The sequence below is a fragment of the Diceros bicornis genome, chromosome 4 (genome assembly GCF_020826845.1).
Source record: "Diceros bicornis minor isolate mBicDic1 chromosome 4, mDicBic1.mat.cur, whole genome shotgun sequence".
NCBI classification, from domain to species: domain Eukaryota; kingdom Metazoa; phylum Chordata; class Mammalia; order Perissodactyla; family Rhinocerotidae; genus Diceros; species Diceros bicornis.
Window position 1 is genome coordinate 51,811,727 of NC_080743.1, and position 21,416 is coordinate 51,833,142.

At 44.2% G+C, this 21,416-nt stretch overlaps 1 protein-coding gene across 1 annotated transcript in view; it reads right to left on the reverse strand.

Annotated features, from left to right (window-relative positions):
- Window positions 1-3,661: 3,661 nt before the first annotated feature.
- Window positions 3,662-21,416, reverse strand: part of NOTCH2 (notch receptor 2) — a 155,458-nt gene continuing 137,703 nt past the window's right edge. The window contains exons 24-34 of the mRNA XM_058538926.1: window positions 18,954-19,066; window positions 17,509-18,014; window positions 15,515-15,862; window positions 14,494-14,636; window positions 14,081-14,291; window positions 13,541-13,637; window positions 11,919-12,087; window positions 10,965-11,266; window positions 10,044-10,191; window positions 9,275-9,372; window positions 3,662-8,332 (exon numbers count right to left, since the gene is read on the reverse strand). Coding sequence (XP_058394909.1) covers window positions 6,944-8,332; window positions 9,275-9,372; window positions 10,044-10,191; window positions 10,965-11,266; window positions 11,919-12,087; window positions 13,541-13,637; window positions 14,081-14,291; window positions 14,494-14,636; window positions 15,515-15,862; window positions 17,509-18,014; window positions 18,954-19,066 — 3,524 coding nt within the window. The 3' untranslated portion in view covers window positions 3,662-6,943. The remainder of the gene's footprint in view (window positions 8,333-9,274; window positions 9,373-10,043; window positions 10,192-10,964; window positions 11,267-11,918; window positions 12,088-13,540; window positions 13,638-14,080; window positions 14,292-14,493; window positions 14,637-15,514; window positions 15,863-17,508; window positions 18,015-18,953; window positions 19,067-21,416) is intronic.

Sequence of the window (21,416 nt, forward strand, 5' to 3'; positions counted from 1 at the left end):
CACTCAAGTTTTCAGGAGTAGGGGACATTTGGTAATATTTGCAGTTAGTGATTTTTTTTAAAGGTTATTGCTGTGTGTATGTTGAGGGAAAATGTGTGTGTGTGTGTGTGTGTGTGTGTGTGTGTGTGTGTTTGGTATTTTAAATGAGGTCTTCTCTTCAATTACATCCCCCAACTGGCTTTCGTTTATGACAAAGGTTTTTCTATGAATTAGTTTTACGTCTTCATATTTACTGAATTCCTAATGGTTTAGGGTAGTTTTTCAGTAAGTTTTCTTAGGTTGCCCAGGTATATATAGTCTTGTGAACCTCAGATGCAGATAGCTTCTCTTTCTTACCAATTCTTACATGTAAAACCCTGCAATAACCACAGTACACAGATTCTAAGTTAACATAGTTAGTGGTCAGTGTCCTTCGTCTGCCGGGTCCATGTTCTTAAACCTTTTCCAGGAGTCAAGGGAAAGGGGTCATGGAGGAGAGAGAGAGAAACATGAGACAATTCCATTAGAGAGAGGCAGGAGCTGGGTCCCTACATCCTGGTATTTGCCTGGCCTAAATTGTCTGCAATGGGCATATGAAGCAGGTGATGATTTACAATGAGGTTCTTGCAAATCTCAGCCAGGTGACAGAACCCAGAATCAACCCAAACATATTTATGCTGAGGCAGACAAGGGCCACCAGGGAGTGCCAAATAGCAGCCAGGACCCAGACAGATATGGATTATCCAGCCGGACTCCAGAATTCGTACCCAGCTAGCCAACAGCTGGCTCACCTCACTCACTTAATTAACTTTGCAATTATGCAGTCCCATATTTTATATAACTGAATTTGAAAATATATTTTCTTCATGGATCAACTATTGTAAATCACAATATTTTTAAGAATAAAATAATCCCTACAAACCAAATTTATAAAAACAAGGAACTGGGAAATGAGGGAGGAAGAGAGGAAGGATGGAGAAATAAAATATTATAAATTTTATAAATTTATAATATTAAGTGTTTATACATTTCTGTTGGTTATTGTAGATACATTTTATGGCAGTGTAACTTACATAAGTAAAATCCACAAATCTTAAGAAGTAAATTTTACATATGTATATATTCATGTAATTACCACCCAGGTCAAGATATTTTCAGACTCCACAAAGATTTTTCTTGCCCTTTTCTCAGTCAAGACCCCTCTCTCAAAAAAGTACCCACTATTCAGATCTCTATTTACCATTGGATTTTTTTCCTGAACTTATATAATGGAATCATATAGCTTGTATTCTTTTGTGTCCAGCTTATTTTGCTCAACATTATGTCAATGACAATTCTTCATATTGTTGCATGTTGTTCTTTTTCATTTCTGTGTAATATTCCACTGAATGAAAGTACCATAATTTATCCATCCTACTGCTGATGATTGTCTTCACTTGGGTGCTCAAAGCCAAAGTGATGAAGAAACACACTAGTAGATCAGGAAAAGAAGTTAAGTCAGGATTATAAATACATAATTCTTTTTGCTTTGTGTTTCCTGCCTCGACACACCAATGGCAGGCTGTCAGTAGAAGTTTCTTAGAAATGTCATAGTTGGAGGGAGAACGTCTTGGATAATGATGTGTTTGTAGGTTCAGACCCACCCTCTTCCTTTCTCCACCATGCTCTTTGCCCCAAGGAGCTGACCTGTATCAATGGATCAAATCCAATGGGCTCCTGTATTTTCAGACTTCCACTTGGATTCAACAAATATAAAGTACAGGGTGGAAGTGGGGTAGAGAATGAGATGAGGGTGTTCATTCCCTGGCTTCCTTGTTGTGAGGGGACTTGGGGCTGTGTTCCCTGACAGAAGTCACAGCTCTTCTTGAGGTTCTCTTCTTGAGGACTCTCTCCTTCTAGGTTCCAGTAACCTCTCCCAGCCTTCATCCCTTTGAATCTAGGGGTGGTATTCTCTCTGCTGGTGCTAGCCAGGACTTTCTGCACTGCCCCTTAGGATTCCCCTACACCTCACACACACACTTCATAATTAGTTCTTTTGTAAATAAGCTCTTCTTGAATTATCCTAATTTGAGTTTGCCTACACTTTGCAGTTGGGAATTGACTGGTACAAATGTTTTAAATGTGTTTTGCTAAGCTCTAAGTCAAAAGAAGGAAAAGTTATATTCTCTCTCTGTTTCACACACATTCACACACCTACACCTACACACACACACTTCACATATACCCTCTCTCTCTTCAGGGCTCTTGCAAGCACTTGATTCTTATTTCATTTTAAAAATGCTGTCAGGCAAATGAGGTGAATGACCTGACCACTCACACAGCTGGCCTGGAGCAGTGTTAATTGGGAGCACTTACAGAGGCAGAGGAAGTAACAGGCAGAGGAAGTAACAAGCTCGCAGTTCCCCCACTGCCCATCACATCCTGGACTGTTTGCGAGCATTAAGGGTGGTTGTTCTATTCATCACGTTCTGAAAGAGCAACTCAGCCCCTCTCCTTGGGCCATGATGCTTTTTAGCTGCATGACTGAGGTAAGCACCAGTCCCTCCCCTGGCAGGACCATGGCCTGGTGTCCAAGTCTACTGTTCCAGCTGGGTGATGTGGCAACCCCTGGCCCCCAGCCCTGATCTCCCTCCTTGGATTTCATGGCTGGGAGAGCCATGGATCCTCCCTGCACAGTCAAGGGCTAGGTTTCTACGCTTGCAATTGCAGGGGTAGGATGTGGCAAGCGGACCAGTGGCCTGCAGCCCAGATCCACCAAAGCAGGTTTCCATGGAGCAAGTTTTTATTCCCAAATAGCCTGAAGAGGCAACTCCGGCTCTGAGAGGCCAGCCTACAGAGAACCAGACCTAGTAAGTCATTCCTTAGCTCTCAAATTCACTCTTTTTACAGCACTACAAAACCCAACATGAGGACTCAAATATGTTTTATATAAAATTATAACACTCTCAGGATATATGCTACCAGTTGTATTAGAACATGTTTGTGCAGATCTTGAATAAGCCTCCTTGATCTGCTTAACTGAAGCATATCCCAAGATTTTAAGTCAAGTCATTTAAAAAAATACTGTTACCATTTAGAATTGTGCATGTGTGATGCAGAAGTTTCTGCAAAGCTAATAGAATATGGAAATGAACTCGATGTCTAGCTTGATATAAGACTGCTAATGCCATACTTATCACCAAAGTCAAATACTTGGGTTCAAATGTCTCACGATTGACTTTACAATGTATGAATGAACTTGGTAACAGATTGATGGGCAAAATACTATTTTATAATTGCATATATTAAGTTCTATACAAAATTTAATTTGAGGAATAATATTGCAAACTAATGGTTTAATAACAGCACCATCAATATTATTAGTTACATCCCAATTCTTAGTTCTGGCTTTAGCAAACACTCCCCATTTCCAGTGGAAGGCACTTTGTCCTGAGCAATTGTCCATCTGTCACCAGCTGGTGCACAGAAAAGCAACTCAGTCTTATGATGCTTTCTATTTGACAGAAGCTTTTTCCTCAAAAGCATTTATTTATGATCTGCCTGGAGAAGGGAAAAAAGAAGCCTAGTGCTAGGCTTTGTGGGTTTCAGAATGAAAATGATTTCTCTCTCAGCAAATTATGACACTGTGAGGTAAATCATTGCAAGACCAGGGATGCAGGAACAGAAAAAACTGCAATGCCACTGAGCTTGACATGTAACATTTTTTATTTTGTGATAAAAATGTTTTCATATAAATTTCATCTTAACTACTTTTAGAATGAAACTTTGAAAAGTAAAAACAAAGTGTGCATTTTCCTTACTATGTGCAGTTAGGAATATGCAGTCATTTTATTGGTTATTGGGTTTCTCATACAAACAGATATAATATCACTTTTAAGGGAAATGTACACAAGGAAGGAACCATAGTACCAGACAGTTACAAATGGGAGCCTCAGGGCATATCAACATGTCCTCTCAGTCATCATACATTCAATGTACTGGTTAAGGCCAAAATCTCCAAACCACCTGCCAACAAAACGTCAGACCTTTGGTTCTGTTCTATGCGAGAATTATGAACTAGCAAATTTAATAATAAGATGACATAATGGACTCGAGCATCTTAGCTGATTGCTTACATTAAAATCTTTAACTCTCAGTCTCTCTTTCCCTCAAACCTCTCCCTCCCTCACCATCATGTAAGTCAGAAAATGATGCTTAACAAAAAACAAAAGAAACAAATAATTAAACAAAAAATCTATCCCCAAAGACAGACAGAAGATGAGTCAAAGGAAAAACTTAAAATAAAAATAAACCAAAAATGGGGGCAGGGGTGACCTATACGTGGCATAAAAGATGTGTTCCATAAAAACCTAGTCTCCAATTCTGAACCCAAAGAGAAAGTGATTGCCCCATCTTACCTTCTCTTTTATTAGATTCTATACAACTCAAGGGTTCTTAAAATCTAGGAGATTCATAAATGCTTGAAAGGCAGTGTCTTCCTTCTCATCACTGAAGCCTGTTGTCTGTAATGGCAGCTTTCACATTCCCTTCCCCAAAACCCAAAGGATCCCAAGAAGGAGAAACAAGCAACTTAGGCCTACATTGAGCTTGGGGAGGGAGGAGGCTATAAAAGATCCACGCTGCTGGATCAGAGGCGGATACTTTGAGGAAATGAGGCTGGAACAGGACAACAGAGAGGGGCAGATGTGGTGGGGTCCATGCAGATAGCTTCTCCCCATCTGTGAATTAATAAATGGGTCCAAGGATAGAGTCACCATTTAGAATGATAAAATGTTACACACTATGAAAGGGCATACTAGAGCTGCCACGTGAGAGAATAAAATACAGAATGAACAATCTGCTTATGTCAGGGCAGAACTAATTATTTTTACCGGTTAAATGAACTTGGGCAGGACTGAAAAAACCATTTGTAGACTGCCATGCTACCAGACACAAAGGCTTTCCATACAGGGCCACAGACAGATAATCAGGTAACTGGGAAGCACTGATAAACACTCCCAGCCAAGGCAGGAATGAAGGCTATTATGCAAACCGAAAAAGAGTAGGCAATTTACCTATTAATATCCACAAAAGGCCCTGGCGGAACTAATTTTCCAGGTGTCATGACATCATAGTACCAGGAGAGGTGACAGTGTGGCCACAGGACCAATTATTAGCTGAGTCAGGGAGAAGAGGAAGAAAGCTATTTTCCTCCTATTTCTAGTGATGCCTAGAACGCTTCTGCCCTTGACAGAGGGTCAAGGCAGTTGCCAAGACCACAAATACAGAGAGCAGACCCAGGTGAGATGCAATCACAATCCAAACATGAGGATGAGAAAGACAGTAAGTCTGTAATTGTCCATTATCATCTAGAAGGTGACGCTAGGAAAGGAAAGTGTCGCTGATAAGTGTCTGTGCTAGTTGCCTAAAAGGGAATGTCACGATTGCTGTAAAGGAAAAGAAATAGTAGCAAAAAATAGCAAAGGCTGCCTCATAGCTCTTCCCTTTCCAATCTTGTTATAGGGCTGGCTTAGACCCTAGAAAATGAGGCCAACTTTCTATTTCTTGTACTTGAACATAGAAAATCGATGTGTTCGGTGAGAACCTACTGGGTGCACCAGTAACTCAGACCATACAATGTCAAGAGAAGATTGGTGAACAGGCTTGTGATCAGAAAGAGAATCAGGAAGAAGAGACTGATCACCTGACAAAAAGAAGATGACTGTCACCGGGTCCTTTGAGCTGAGGAAAGTTCAGTTCTAAATGGCAAGGGAATGTCGTCTAAGACATTTTCTTCTGTGGAGACATATGAAAGGAAAGGCTCAACAGCTAAGACTAGCTTCATCTGCTGGATGAGTGAGTGAAGCAGGCCGAGGGTTCTAAGATATGAGAACAAATGTGTTTCACACTGACAGTCAATGGAATGCTTGGCAGGAAGGGAAGGGAGGGACCTGTCAGTGGGTAACCACTTCTTGCATGAGTTAGCTTATCTCTTGGTCATTCCAACATTCCAAACCATTGTCTGTTTGTTTGTTTGTTTAAGGGGGTCAAAGTAGCTATGCTGCCAAGGATAGAACTTCACACTGACGAGGCCCACAAATGGAAAAACAACAGATTTTTATCCTTCTTCCTGGTAAGGTTTATACAAAGCCCTACATGCTGGCAAGAGAACTAAGGTGCAGCCTCTTGAAGAGATCTCCTGTTCCCAAAATGGGTTCAAAGAAATATATTTTGCTCTCCTTCTTCTTCTAGGAATCATATTCTGTAGGAGAGTGTAATATGTCCATTTTCTAAAGAAACACACCTGAAAGGTTTATGCTGAGAACCATAACCAAAGTAAACCCTGTGAGACTCCTAGGGACACTGGGAAAGTAGGAGGAGAAAAGGAGGCTGAAGTTGTTTTCCAGAGCAGGAATGATTAAAAGCACAAATGTCTTGCCCTAGAACATGCTGGTGGGGCTATAACCACAGAAAGGTGCAAAAATTAAAGCACCAAATGAAGTCCAAAGAATTTCCAACGATGAGAAGATGAGATAGGTCAACTCAGGCAGAATTCCAGGGCACAATTCTCAAGAGGACTCTACTGTAGAATCTTCTCATGGATATGGCAGAAGCCCCCAGGGCTTAAAATGCAGTCCAAGCTGCACGACTGTCTTGACTACAACAGGCATCCATCCTATTCTCCAAATAGAAGAGAGTAAACATGGTCCCAAGTCTTGTATTCATCTTGCATTTCCATGAACTTGATTTGATGGGCAAGAGATTAGAAGGAGACATGTCCTTCCCCCAAAAAACTCTGTGGATACCCAGTGAAGCTGATAAAATTGCTTCCCTTGCATTATCTAAAAGATAAGAGCGTCTCCTCTCTCCTGCCTCCAGAGGCTGGTTCCAGAGATTTCTTCATTTCTCTTCCGGATGACCTTCATTTGTTCCTCAGCAGCATTTACAATAGGCAGTTCTGTCCCTACACTGGAGGCAGACTCTTTCATGCGTAAACCTGCATGTTGCTGCGTGGTGGCTCAGACATATGTGTCCCTGGTCCCCGCTGACCTCCTCCAGCACCTCCAGGAGTAGGGCTGGTGGTCACATCTGACCAGTCAGAAGCAGAGTGGGGTGATGAACTTGACCACTGGTCAGGAGACTCTGGGGATGGTGTCAGGTAGGGATGCTCACCCTGGAGGTGACCACTGTGACTGGGTGTTCGCTCAGCAGCATTTGAGGAAGCATAACTATGCTGTGAAGGGGGTGTGGGATACTTGCCCACAGAGGCTGGAAAAGGATGATAGGCTGGGAGAATGGTCTGAGCAACCTGCCCATCCTGCTGGGGCATCATGGCAGTGGGGAAAGCAACATTGGGCAAACGAGCCATATCTGGAATCTGGTACATGGTGGGCAGGGGGCCTGCAACAGCTGGAGGGCAGTTGGACTGAGGCTGGGGAGTCCCAGCTGGCTGGGCAATACTGCCTTTGGGGATTAGCTGGAAAGTCACGATGGGGGGCAAGGGCTCCCGAGGGGTGGTTATATGCTTCCCTTCAGGCGGCCTGCTCGAGGGAGCTATGCCAGGGTGGGTGCCCTCAGCTGGAGCCAGGACCATACCAAACATCTCATTGTACTGGGTCTCATTCATCTCCACGCGGTTCATCCAATCTGCTGGGACAGTGACTGGATGTAGCCTACCCAAGCTCCCCGCACTGCCATTGCCTGGGGGAACAATGTGGTGATGGGACAGCAGCTGGCTCACTGAAGGAAGCACAGTGCTGGCCCCATGAGCTAAAGGCTGCATCTCATGAAGGTTAGAGAAAGACAGTGCATGCTGTGCATGGACTGGGGCAGGGGGGCCAGCAGTGGCCAACATAGGGTTAGGTGAGGCCTGTAAGATTCTAGGGGATGTAATCATTGGTGAGGATGTGGTGTCAGAAACATATGTGTGAGGAGACTCAAGGGAATCAACGGGGGATAAAGTCACTGAGCTCTCAGACAGCTGGCCCTTGTCACTCAGAGACTTCTTCCTCCTACTACCCTTGGTATCCTTGGCCTCCTTGGCAAGGTTAGGGAGGCTAGTGGGCATGGCATTCTTGGCATTGGGCCGTCTAGGCTTCTTGCCCATTGGGGTGTGCTTCAGACTGAGGAAAGATCTGTTGGGCCCACAGATGACAGGTGAGAGAGCAGAAGTTAGCACAGTGCCTGGAGGGCTTGGTGTCACATTATACTCATCTAGGAGGCGCACAATGTCATGGTGCATGCGGTCCCGAGCCACATCCCGGGGAAGACGATCCATGTGGTCTGTGATGTCCCGATTGGCAAAATGGTCTAACAAGATCTTGGCTGCTTCATAGCTCCCCTCCCGGGCAGCAAGAAACAGAGGTGTCTCTTCCTGCAGAAAAGGCCCACACAGAGCACATTTTAATAACGCTCTTGAGCATATAGCAGTTTCTCAATCTTTTTGTTATTATTACCCCCTTAGACATTTTTTTCCTAACTGCCACCCTACATGAAATTTTAATACCATAGATAAGCTATATATCTACCTATGTACTGAAGGGACATCTGTACTTTCTATACAAAACAGTAAGATTATTTTGCCTCTCTCCAAGAACAAATTTTGCCCCACTGAGGGCATTATCATGTTAGTTGGGAATGTGTGAAATTAAGCATGCCCCTGAGCCAGAGAGTCACTTAAAAGAGCACTGAGCTCATCAAAATAGGGTTTAAAGAGGAAGAAGAGTTAGAAATAAGACAAGTAGGAATAAGACAGGTAGGAGGGGAAGAACCTAAAGCATGTACAGAACTGGGAAAAATAAGGGAAAGTAAAAGGAAGAAGAGACAAAACATGTTCAAGAAAGAACTAAAATAAAGGAACAGAGGAATAAATGAGAGGAGATAAGATGAGTGAAAGAGCGGAAGCCTGACATAAAACTCAGGAAGAAAAGCAAACAGGAAAACATCATGGTGTCAATGGCAGAGAAAAGGGCAGAGGGAAAAAATGAAAACACACAAGGGAAAAGAAAGTGAGCATGGACAGAACTGAGAGCAGGAGGAGGGAAATGTCAGAGAAGAGAGGCAGAGAAGGCTACATGAGTTATTTACAGCACAGCCTGGGTCAGACTGAGCGCTGAGTAGACAGAGGGCTCAATCCTGACACTGCCCTGGATAAGCCCAATACCCTTCCTCCTCAAGCTTTCTGGAACCAGTTCCTGTCCAACTTGCTTCCCTCTTTGTCTATACTCATCACAAGAGGAGCTACAGGAGAAAAAGGAAGGCCTTATAATCTGAGGTGCTGCTATGCCTGTCCTCCAGCTCAGAGCCCAGACTGTACCTTATTGTCCTGCATGTCTCGGTTGGCCCCATTTTTCAACAGCAAAAGGGTTGCCTCCACATTATTGACAGCAGCTGCCCAGTGAAGAGCAGATTTTCCTGCAGGGAAGAACATTTTCATAAGCAGACAGAGTAGAAGGACATGTCCTACTCCTAGTATAAGGAAACATCATGATTATACAAGGAAACCTTCAAATTCCCAGAGAGCAACAAAAAGCCAGTTCTCTGTGGGGGCCCACAGGAAAAACCTAAGTATTATCTTCTTGTTCCTCTGTTCTAGAAATACTTCAGTAGAGGCTGCCTAGCCTTCAGAAGAGCTCTACATAAAAGGATCCTTTGTCTATGGTACCCACGTCCTCCACATGGCAGAATCTACCATTGGAGGATCTACCAATCACACACTAAAGACAACAACCTATTTATTTATTACATGTCAGAATGTCTATTTAGGATAACTCATAACACCCCTAGTGAAGTTAGCTCTTATAAGCTCTCATATCAAGAGTGGTATCCCCGGGAATCTACACAATCTACCTTTCCTAGACCTGCTTTGAGGTCCAAACATCCCTTCCCATCTTCTTCTATGGACCTCCCACTGGCTCAGTTCTCTGAACTCAGTATGTTAAAAAGGAAGAATGAGTGAATGAATGAATGAATGAATCTTCAGTGGATTCAGATCTGAGACAGTTCTTTAAGGATCATGTGACAATTTTCCTCCTTAGAGACATGCTTTGCAGGGAAGAATCTGAATCCCTGCCTCTCATCCCTACCATGGTCATCCACTGCATTCACATCTGCTTGGCAGTTGATCAGTTCTGCCACCATTCCCTCCACAGCCAGGCGGGCAGCCAGGATCAGGGGTGTGGTCCCGTCATTCATCCGGGCATCCAGATCAGTTACACGGTTGCGGATCAGAATCTAGAAGGGGAGAAAGTATAGAAAACAGAGTCACCTGGATTAAAGAAAATAATGAAGCTAAGAGAAGAAACAAAAGCATCAGAGCTGAAGCTACACTGTAAGTGCCTGAAGGGGAGGGAATGTCTTGTTATCTTTATGCCCAAGATTCTACCATGGTCAATCAATAAATATTTGTTGAACGAATGAATGAATGAATGTACAAACAAATGGGTGCTCAAGAGACAACAGCTCATGTAAAGTGATATACTTCTACTTTCTAAAGAAAGAAGAAGGATGTGGGAAAATATAACTTCAATTATGGTATATAGTTTAAGATGATTCAGAATGCTTTCAGTTTCCTCATAAGGGTAAAATAAAAGGGCATCAAGGAGTACACTGTGAACTCATGTCAAGAAAACCACCAAAGAGCAGCTGAAAGCCCATATGGTCAGATAAATTTACAGGGAGAAGCTGACACTAGTGAAAGGCTTCATAACAGGTATCACTCCTATCTGATCTATGCCTTTGGGAGGCATTTTGCACATCAAAAATAACAGTGATTAAGAATCAGAAGACTGGTGTTATCTGCTGTTGGCTCTATCACTATCTGGCTGTATAAAGCTAGGTTGGTTTGCCTGCCTCCCTTTTCCTGATTTCTGTCTAGCAAGCATGACTCTACCAATTGCCTTATTCTCGCAAAGAATTATTGAATAAATATAATGGGATATTAAGTGTTTTAACAAAGATAAAACTTCATAGATCCATAAGGAACCAACTCTTCTCATGTTCTTTACCTGGAAGACACCTTGGGCATCAGCTGCCACTGCAGCATGGAGAGGGCAACGGCCCATGTTGTCCTGGGCATTGGCATCGGCACCTGCGTCCAGGAGACGCTTGGCAGCATCAGCTCTCGAGTAGCGGGCTGCAAGGTGCAGGGCCATCTCACCGGTACGGTCTGTCTGGGCTTGGAGGCTCGCACCCTGGTAGACCAAGTCTGTGATGATGTTGGCAGAAGAGTCCTCTGCATCTTCATCTTCATCACTCATATCTGAGCTGCCTCCTCGGAGAGAAGCCAGCATCAGTGGCGTGCACCCATCTACAGGAAAGGAAAATTCCAAAAAGTATTCAAGGAGGAGAAGGACATTAATGTTCAATTAACTCTATTGTTGGAATAGTTCAATTTGAGTAAAGTTATTCTTATAGGAAAAAAAAAAAGCCCTGTGCTTCCTAATTGGCAATTAGTTTTACATTTGCCACCTACTTTTCCTTTAATAATCTCCTTTCTGTAAAGAGTAATGGGAAAGAGTCTTTTTAAGCTGGGGGCTCTTCTCTAAGTTGAACAAGCTTTACTGTTCAAGTTTCTAAGTGCTATGTTTCTTTAAATTGGACGTTTTAAAATATCCAATATTAATAGAACTATATGTGTTAAGGTGTCAACTAAACTAATTCTCTAGCCCTCTGATTTGGGATACCATCTTTCTATCCTACTGAAATCTATCCCATAGAGTCAGCCTGTTTGTTCTCAAGCACGCTGTATGTGAAGCAATGTGAAATCCTTCCCTTTCTTCTCATCTAAGTTCATAATTTCTGCATGCCTGTATTCTTTAAGCCTTCATTTCCTCAAGCTGATTTAGAGTCTGTGCAATTGGCAGAGGGCATATCGTTAAGTGGGGTCAACATGAGGACAGCACTGCAGAACCCAGGGCAGGCATGGCCTAGTGAAAAGGGGAAGGCCTGCAGGTACTGACCTGGGCCACGGACATTCACGTCCAGCACGTCCACCTCCTGCTCTGCCTGTGGAGGAGTGAGAGCCAACGATGGTGTCCTACGGATGTCTGCGGCTTCAAGGTGCTGCTGTGTCCATGGACGTCGATCAATGGGGTCATCTTCTTCTGAGAGTAAAGCCTCATCTTCAGCCTGAAAGGGGAAGACAACTCTCCCTATCAATCTGGCCCACCACCAGGAACTGTGGCCAAGGAGCTAGTCCAGAGCCTCCCAGCACTTCTCCTAATCTCCCCTCGAGCTCTTTCTCTCCTCCTACTCTAACCCTCCAGATTTTTATCTACATCTGCTTCCCACTGCTCTCGTGATATGGTTCCTATTTACCTCTCCTGCATTATCTGTACATCTCTCCCAGCCACCCATCCCAAACTCTAGGCTGCAGCCTTAATATGTCACCTATATTACCTACCTAATATGCTACTATAGAATCCCAAAGCACCATTTTCTTGCTTCTGGGCTTTTGCCTATGTTGTTCCTCTGCCTGCCACGGTCTCTTCCAAGTCTTTGTTTGACTAACTCCTACTTACCCTTCAAATAGAAATTAGAATTTAATTCCTCTTGTTGGTCCTAAAAAACACACTCTGCTTATTTCTACTTAACCAACCATGTGTTAAGTGCTACCAAAACACTACATGGCAGTCGCTACCTCTAGACTGCAAAGTTCGTGAGAACACGGAACAAGCTTTGTTCAAGGTTGCCCAGCATATAGCAAGCACTAAGGAGATATTTGTTGAACAATAATTATTATTATAATTTTAAAAGCAACTACCCTTTATTGAATATTTAATATGTGACAGAAAATAGGTAAGGCACTTTACATGTATCACTGTATTTAATCCTCACAACTCAGAAGGGAAAGAATTATTATCATCTCTATTTTATAGATAAGGATAACTAAGTAAAAAGAGGTTAAGTATTTGCTAGCTACTAAGTAGCTGTGTTTTAGACTTGAGACCAGTTCTGATTATAACTAAAGCAATGTCTTAACCCTCATGCTGTACTACATGCCTGCATTCCTCAAGCATTCATTTCCTTAGCTGATTTAGAATATCCATGGGATATATGCATATCCCTGCCATGTATAGGTATGGATGGATGGTCTCCTTTTTCACATCAGTCTGAGCCCAACTTAGGTCTTATTTCTATATGGCTTTAGTTTCCTGGGCTCAAGATATGGACCCTCCAAACTCAACGGTCACTGGCTTTCTTCCACTGTTTAATTCCACCTTCCCTTCCAAAAGGAAAAGTGCCCAGAAAGGATAAGAGAGAGATCTAGCCATGAAGAAATTGCTATTTACACACAACAGACCTATTCAACTACCATCAGCATGACACTTGAGGAAGGAAGCATGTTTGTTTTATTATTTTTAAAGAGTTCTTATTGAAAAACATATGTAGGTAACCCAAGGCCATCAATGACCTAAAGATTCTTCCTTTTCATGACAACCTGGGATAGCCATTGCCTGGGCAACATACAAAGACTATCACCCTTTTCTCCTTTTTGGGACACTCTAGATACTAAAGGACAGAAATGTGAAATGTGATCAGTTAATGGCTGCCAATGGTGGTTCTACCATGGCCAGCTTACCTTGGCTTTCTTTGGCTGGGGCCCTTCATCATCGACCCAATGTTCACTTGTTCCAGAACCAATTAGGTTAGCTTCTGAGACTTGCACTGAGAGATTCCTGATATGACAGGATTATGAAGGGGAAAAATAAAAGTAGAGATTATGTCACAAACTAATAGAGTGGTTTTCAACTTTTCCACCATGACACACTCTCATGGCTATATTCAGACTTTCTGGGGCCTTGGCCCAGAAAGGATGGGCAGTATCTTACATCCCATTGCCTGAGTAAATATCCTTTCCTTTCCCACTGGTCAAGAGCTTACAACAAAAGTGTGCCTCAACACAGAAGCTGAACATCACTGCAATAATACGTACAGAATAGAAGCATCCAGACTCTATTATTTCATAGTCACTCAGTAGGCATTCGGAATCATGGTCAAGTCTGATAATGTGGCAGGGCCAGAGCTCGGAATTTAAAATCATGAGTCAACATGATCTGCTTTTCGATTTATCCCTGCTTATTACTACTGTGAATAGTAGCTTGTTGGCAAATCCTCTTACTTCAGCCCCACGGCATCCTGTCCCACTGGCTCCCGACGCTTGTGATTGCTGGAGTCTCGGCGAAGAGTGAAACCTTCAGGCAGCCAGAGGGAGCCATGCTTACGCTTTCGTTTCGCCATGATAACCCCCAGCAGGATGATAAACAGGATGATGACAACAGCAACAGCAAGTAGATAGAGAAGCTGAGTGCGTTTTGGAGTCAGGGATTCACCTGAAAGGGCAAAGAGACACGGAAAGTGCTGAACAAAACATCAACCTCTCAATGTTAGCATTGAATTCACTGAAAGAGCAGCTTTGACCTCACCAGCCCTGAAAAACAGAGAACTGCACATTGAAAAGTGTGATCTTTTCTCTGTGCCCCCAAGTGACGCCTTTCGCCCCCATACTTTCCCCTTAACACCAGTGCCACTCACTGACGACAGATACAAGAGGGTATGACAGGGTTCCCTGGATGGCATGGGAAGCCAGAAGAGCTGCTGCTGCATCCGTGTTCTTGAAGCACTGGTCTGAATCTTGAACACACTGGCGGTTGTCAATTTCCAGAAATACCTTAGAGCTGTGAGATGCCAAGGGAAAGAGGAAAAAGGGAAATGCTAAGTAAAATAGAAGGTGCCAGTTGAGCAAGCTGAGTTAGAAAAGGTTACATGAGCCTTCCTTCCTCTTCTTCAGCATTGGGCTCTCCACCTCTGTGATGCTGCCTCCAGAAAGATCTCACAAATTAAGATATTGTCCCTTCAGATCCTAAACATTAATTGCCACTCAGGGGATGTCTCATCTTCTTTGGTCTGGCTGAGTCTAAGTCTTCTGACTCAGGCAATGCAGGACAAAGTGAGAAAACCAGGTAGAGCTTGTCTTCGGTGCTCTCCTGGTTGGGTGGTCTTCTTTCACCCCTTCCTATGTACTCAGTGGCACACAGTGCTACTCTAAAAACACATCCCTCCATATTTTTGGTCCTTATTCTCCTTTGTTTCTGCATCCATATCTCAGCTAACTATAGAGTTGAAAGTTGTGGGATATACCAACAAATAGTGGGGTATGAATGACAGATCAATTGAAGATTACAACCCTTGTCAAAGAGACTTATATTATAAATGAACGGCCTTGAAAAGAGGGCAATAATTAACACAAAAGAAGAGTCACTGCTAAAGGGAGTTGAGGCAACCCTGGCAAAAGGATAGAGATCTTAGCATTTGAGGAGGCTTTCCGGACATTCTACCTCCTGCTTGCCCTAGCCCACCCTTCAGGATCCCAAGAACAATGCAAAGCTTTACCCTTAAACATAAGTACTGGGATAATGGGTTTGTTTTACTTGATGGACTGTTCAATTTATCTGAACTTTGCATTTCTATAGGTTCAGTTATGACTTCTTCTGTGCATCAAAGTGCTCAGCTTTATAAAATTAAGCTTTAAGAAGTTCAGAAACTGAAAACCTACCCAGCCACCTCCTGTTCTTCATCACTGGGAAGGGACCTGCGCGTCATCCTCTGCTTCTTCACAGCAGCTGACTTCTCACCATAATAGGGGTAGACCATGAGGGCCCCCTGGGAGTCCCGTTTAATGCGCAGGTTGGTGTGGAGCAGGGTGCCCAGTGCCCGCAAGAAGCTGCGAGCATCCTGGCGTAGTTGTTCAGGTGGCATCAGCACTACAATTACCAGGGTACCCTCTGCCAGGTTCTCCGGCCGGTCAGCAGCACAGTCCAGCCCATCCCAGCCACATTCCTCACTGTTGCATCCCTGGTCACAATGGTTGTCTTTGAAGTGGTCTGCACAGTATTTGTCATACCTAGGTTGGGGGGTGGGGAGAACAAGGAAGGGGGCTCAGACTTGACTGGAGCTCTATTTGGTTTTCTATTTGGAACTACTGTGGATTTTCCTACCCATCTTCTGTGGCCCAGATCAGGTCCCAAATGCCCCATGAAGCCTTCCTTGAATCTCCTATCCCTGACATCTTAAAGTACATACAGTCTATGCCACTTAACATCAGTGAGTGCTCCCTGAATGAGAAATGACACTGTGCTCAGTACGCTACATGGACTTATAGGCCCCCAGGCAGCTCATAATCTTGTTAAGTCAGATATGTAAACAAAGCTGCATACCTGAAACAACAATCAACCCGGTTCATGCTTCCTCTATTTTTGTATCCATGGCCCCTGGTGAGGTAACGATGGGCTTTCCAGAGTATAAGATGCCTCTAGAAGGTGCCTCCAGAAACTGGATACATAGCCCTGAACCATCAAGAGTTGCTACATAGAGGACCATGTTGATATGGCCCATTTCTTTCCCAATCAATATTGAATCCCAACTATGGAAGGGAGGCAGGGAGGGGTGTGTCCCATACAGGATACCAGATCTAACTTGTACAGTCTCTTTCAAATACTGAGCAAAGGAAATTGAGTCCCAAAACCTAAATGATGCAAAAACCATTTCATCTACACTCTCCTCTCCTCCCCCACCCTGATGGTGACACCATTTGGTACAACTTGCCACGCTAGCTCACTGAAGAGATTAGGAGTCAGGAATAGCTCATGTGATTTGGCAAGTTCTTTAACCTCCCAGGTCTCAGTTCCCTCACCTGTGTAAGACCATTAACAATACATATGCCTCGGGCCGGCCCCGTGGCTTAGTGGTTAAGTACGGGCGCGCCGCTACTGGCGGCCCGGGTTCGGATCCCGGATGCGCACCGACGCACCGCTTCTCCGGTCATGCTGAGGCCGTGCCCCACATACAGCAAGTAGAAGGATGTGCAGCTGTGACATACAACTATCTACTGGGCCTTTGGGGGGAAAAAAAGGAGGAGGATTGGCAGTGGACGTTAGCTCAGAGCCGGTCTTCCTCAGCAAAAAAAAAAAAAAAAAACAATACATATGCCTCACAAGGTTGTTGAGAATTAAACGGGATTAAATTCAATGGGATGGCTAAAAGGAAAGTTCCTACATAAACCATAAAACACCCTATAACTGCAACAATGAAGACCAGCAGGGTTTAGTGGCCTAATTTAGTGTACGCTTTCTGATAAATCCAGATGGGGAAACCCAGTCCTAGGGAAAGGATGGGGTGAACAGAGAGAGGTACAGACCTTTCCATCCATCCTGCAGGCAGGTTATGTGAGAGGCTGCCTGCGAGTGGGTAACACGACTTCCAAAAGTTATTTTCCCTGGGAGGTGGCGAGAGCAGCAGGTGAGAAGGCAGAGATAGGCAGAGAGGGGGTGGTTGTGCAATGAGCATTCCTGGACCTCTGTCAGCAAGGGATAGCACAGGGTAGCGTGTGATGGGACAAGGCTGACACCAGGAAGAAGAGGACCTCAGGGCACCAGTCTGAAAAGCAGAGGCAGCTTGGGCTGAAGCACTGGAGTGGTTAGGAGCAAGAACAAGAAATTGAGGTATGTTAGTGACAGTCTCCCTCAGCTTCTGGGGACCTTGGACCCTTACTTGCATGTCTTGCTGTTCCCCTGGCATTCAAAATTGTCAAACAGGCACTCGGCCGTGTTGCACAGCTCATCACATTGGTTGTTGATGTAATCCCAGCAGGGAAGTGGGGAGGAGCAGTTGGCCCAGGGGTTCTCCATGGTGAGGGAACAGTCACCCCCATCCCACTGGCAGGCGTGGCTGTTGCAGGCCTCATCGCAGACGCCATCACGAGCTTTGTCGGCGCAATACTGGCTCAGACAGGTGGCAGGCGGGGTACTGGTGGGGGCTGTGTAGAGTTCACAGCGGCTGCCCCAGAACGGTAGAGAGCACTGGCATGAGTAGTAAGGTGGCTGGCGTTGAGGGTAGCAGCTGCCCCCATGCTGGCAGGGGCTACTGGCACAGCCAGATTCGCAGTCCTGGGGGTTGGGGCAGAAGCAGCGGGGTCCTGAGGCCGTGTGCACACATTGCTCCCCTCTCCTACACTTGACTTGTCCACAGCTGCTCTGGCATCTTGCCCCAGAGAATCCCTGTGGAAATCAGTGAACAAATGAGGATGGCGGACCGACTCTTGAGGGCATGCCCCGTTTTCCTTCCTAATCCCTTCTCGGTCACACCCCTGGGGAGATAAAGACAAGACACTTGGCTAAGATCCTCTGTGTAGCCTCCTGGACCAAGCTCTAGGAAGAGACTTCTTCAAGGCAACCAATAGGTCAAGACTGAAGATTCCGTGGGATGAATGTAGAATTCTCTCCCTGTAGGAGCTCACTTCTAGAAATTAAGTCCATAGGTCATAGTGGAGTAAGAGTCAGGTGACATTGTATCTATAAGCACCTTCTCTAACTGTCATTAAATCCCTCATACAATGGCTTTACAGGGGGGAAAATATCATTTCAGGAGGTTTGGGTATCTTAAAAACTTTCCTATGTCATTTCATTCTTATACTTCCTGCTCAGGCCAGGCCAAGGTCACTTTTGTATCTCCCCACACATAGTGATCTCTGTTTTAGGGAGGTTTTAGTCTCTGGCATTGGCTAAAGAGTTTGCTCAGCAAGTGGCTAAAATTAGGCTTCCTTCTACTTTAAGAAGCATCTTGCTCCCAAATAGTTCCTGCTAAGGAATGTAAGCAACTCTGCCCCAATCTGGACAGCAAGACTATCCGCCAGCATAGGACTCAGAAGCAAGAGACACTACTCCTGTTGTCAAGGGAACATTCCACCACGTCTTGTGGTTTTCCTTTGGTGCTTCTGAAGATTGACAGTCATAGATTAGGGAGCTCACTGTTTCTGGGAGTATCTTAACAGCTTTAAATGGAAAACTCAAGCACTTTCTTCTGAAGGGGGTAAAATTAAAAAATCTCCCCACCAAGAAAGTTCCCTACAGAGCTTGAAAAAACCAGGTTTAATTTCAGCTTTGTCACAGACTGTATGAAAGAGCGCATGCTCCTTAAACACACAACACAGCACTTACCGGGGGACAACGACAAATGAAACCATCAGGCATGTTGCTGGCCACAGCACAAGTCCCTCCATTCAGGCAAGGCATCTGAGGACACACGTCAACGAAAGTTTCACAGTGACGACCTCAAAGCAGAAAATGGAAAGGAGTGTTAAAAGGCAGAAGTAGTAAGTGCAAGTCACTGAACAGAACAGTGCTGGGATGTGAGCTAGCCAAAAGATTAGAGATGGAGCAAGAGGTATGAGGGTTCAGTTCTATGCCTAAGGCAGCATGAGAAGATGAAGGAAACACACCAGATCTCCACATGACTGACCCACCACTGGCTCAGCCCAGTTCCCGCCTCTGTCTCACCTATGCAATAAGGACACATGGCTTACATCCCCAAACAGACTCACCAAACAGGACAGATACGAAAACGACTCTAATCTCACCAAAAAAAAAAAAAAGAAATTGACAGCTCAGGTTTTTTTAAGGCACATTAACTTTCATAAGTTAAAAAGTATTTGGCAGGGCCGGCCTGGTGGTGTAGTGGTTGGGTTTGCACACTCTGCTGCAGTGGCCTGGGGTTCACAGGTTCAGATCCTGGGGGCGGACCTATGCACCACTCATCAAGCCATGCTGTGGTGGCGTCCCATATACAAAGTAAAGGAAGACTAGCACAGATGTTGGCTCAACGACAATCTTCCTCGAGCAAAAAGACAAAGACTGGCAGTAGATGTTAGCTCAGGGCCAATCTTCCTCACAAAAAAAAAAAAAAACAACATTTAGCAAAACTGTTCACTCTATTTTGTTAACATTGTCTACTTCATTGGAGAGGCTACTGCAGGGCAATACATCTAAATGGTGATTTCCAGTTTATAGAAAATTTTTGTCTGTAACATGTCTTTTCAATCATTTTCTAGCCTTTCTGTAACCTCATTGACACTGCTTTAAAATATAGCTTAATTTTCCCAGAGTTAATTTTCTCTAGAAACAGTTCTAAAACAGAAGGCATCTAGAGACCACTGCTCCAACACAAAGTAAATTACGCAACTGAAATCATGAGGGAGACATGGAGGCACACCTGCGGCCTCTTGGCAAATAGTAGGAGATGGGCCTCATCTGGCCTGCAGTCACTTAGAAGGAAAGAGGTGGCTTGAAAAAGGAAATTAAAATAGTAATAATTTGGCCAACCAGAATTAATAGGCAAGATGTCTGTCTCTTCAAATCACAGCAGCTGCCACTAACCAAAAGCAGGCATCACATGGACACAGGGCTCAGAGACCAACAGTCCCTCGATGTTCATCTCAGGAACAGCATTCAACGATAATTACAATCAATGAGCTCAAGGGATTTCTTTTCTTTTTTTTTTTTGCTGAGGAAGATTCACCCTGACCTAACATCCATTACCAATCTTCCTCTTTTTGCTGGAGGAAGATTCGCCCTGAGCTAACATCTGTGCCAGTCTTCTAATTTGCACGTGGGTCACTGCCACAGCACGGCCGCCGAAGAGTGGTGCAGGTCCGCACCTGGAAGTGAACCTGGGCTGCCGAAGTAGAGTGCGTTGAACTTAACCACTAGGCCATGGGGCCAGCCTCCAAGGGATTTTTTCATTAAAAAGCATGGGAAATGCACACACACTACTTCCTGGCTGTGGAATCCTACTTCAAGGTGGTCTCCATTCCTTCCTTCACGTGTTCCCCCTTTCTTGCTAAGTGCTTGTCAGTGTTGCCAGATAAAGGAAGCCTCAGAGGCAATGAAAGGACCAGAAGCCAGCTTTATTTCCCTGGCTTCCCAAACACATCATGGCTAATATGAGGCTGTAGACAGATTGTTCATACTCTTTCTGTCCAGCACTGCCTCAATAGGTATGATGTTCATAATGGATTGTTTCTCTTTTGATATTGCAGCCAGACATCTTCCATATTGCAAAATCCCTCCCACTCTTTAGAAATCTCAAAGTTCTTAAAGGTAACATATCTTTAAAATTGGAAGGAAGGAATTCTAGAGATGGGTTCAGAATATAGCAGAGTCCAACTTGGCAAATTATTAGCAGACTACTGCAGCCTGTTATCTTACTCCCAAGGAAAACTACTATAGTATAAGATTTGGAATGAGCCCAGAAATTCAAGACAGATTTCTAATTTGAGTCTCAGATGATACTGTCACATTTAGATACAAACAACTATTTTAGTCTCAAAAAGTCACCAACCTGCCCTTCTCCAGAAGTAACTAGTAAGTGCCTATGATAAAGCCCCTATTCTGAAGCAGGACTTGGTCATCTTTATGGTCTGTGATGAAAAAAAAAAAGAAGCTTGAGAAAAGACTGAGGGAGCATGGCCAAGTCTTAGCTGTGCAGGTCATACTTGTGACCACTGTAGCCTTTCCGTCCATACCCTCATCAACTGATTTTTGGTTACACACATCCTAATTTGGACCTATTCCTGTTAAGTGTGCTAGAAGATCCTAAGACTCTCTGGGTCCCAGAGGTGGAAA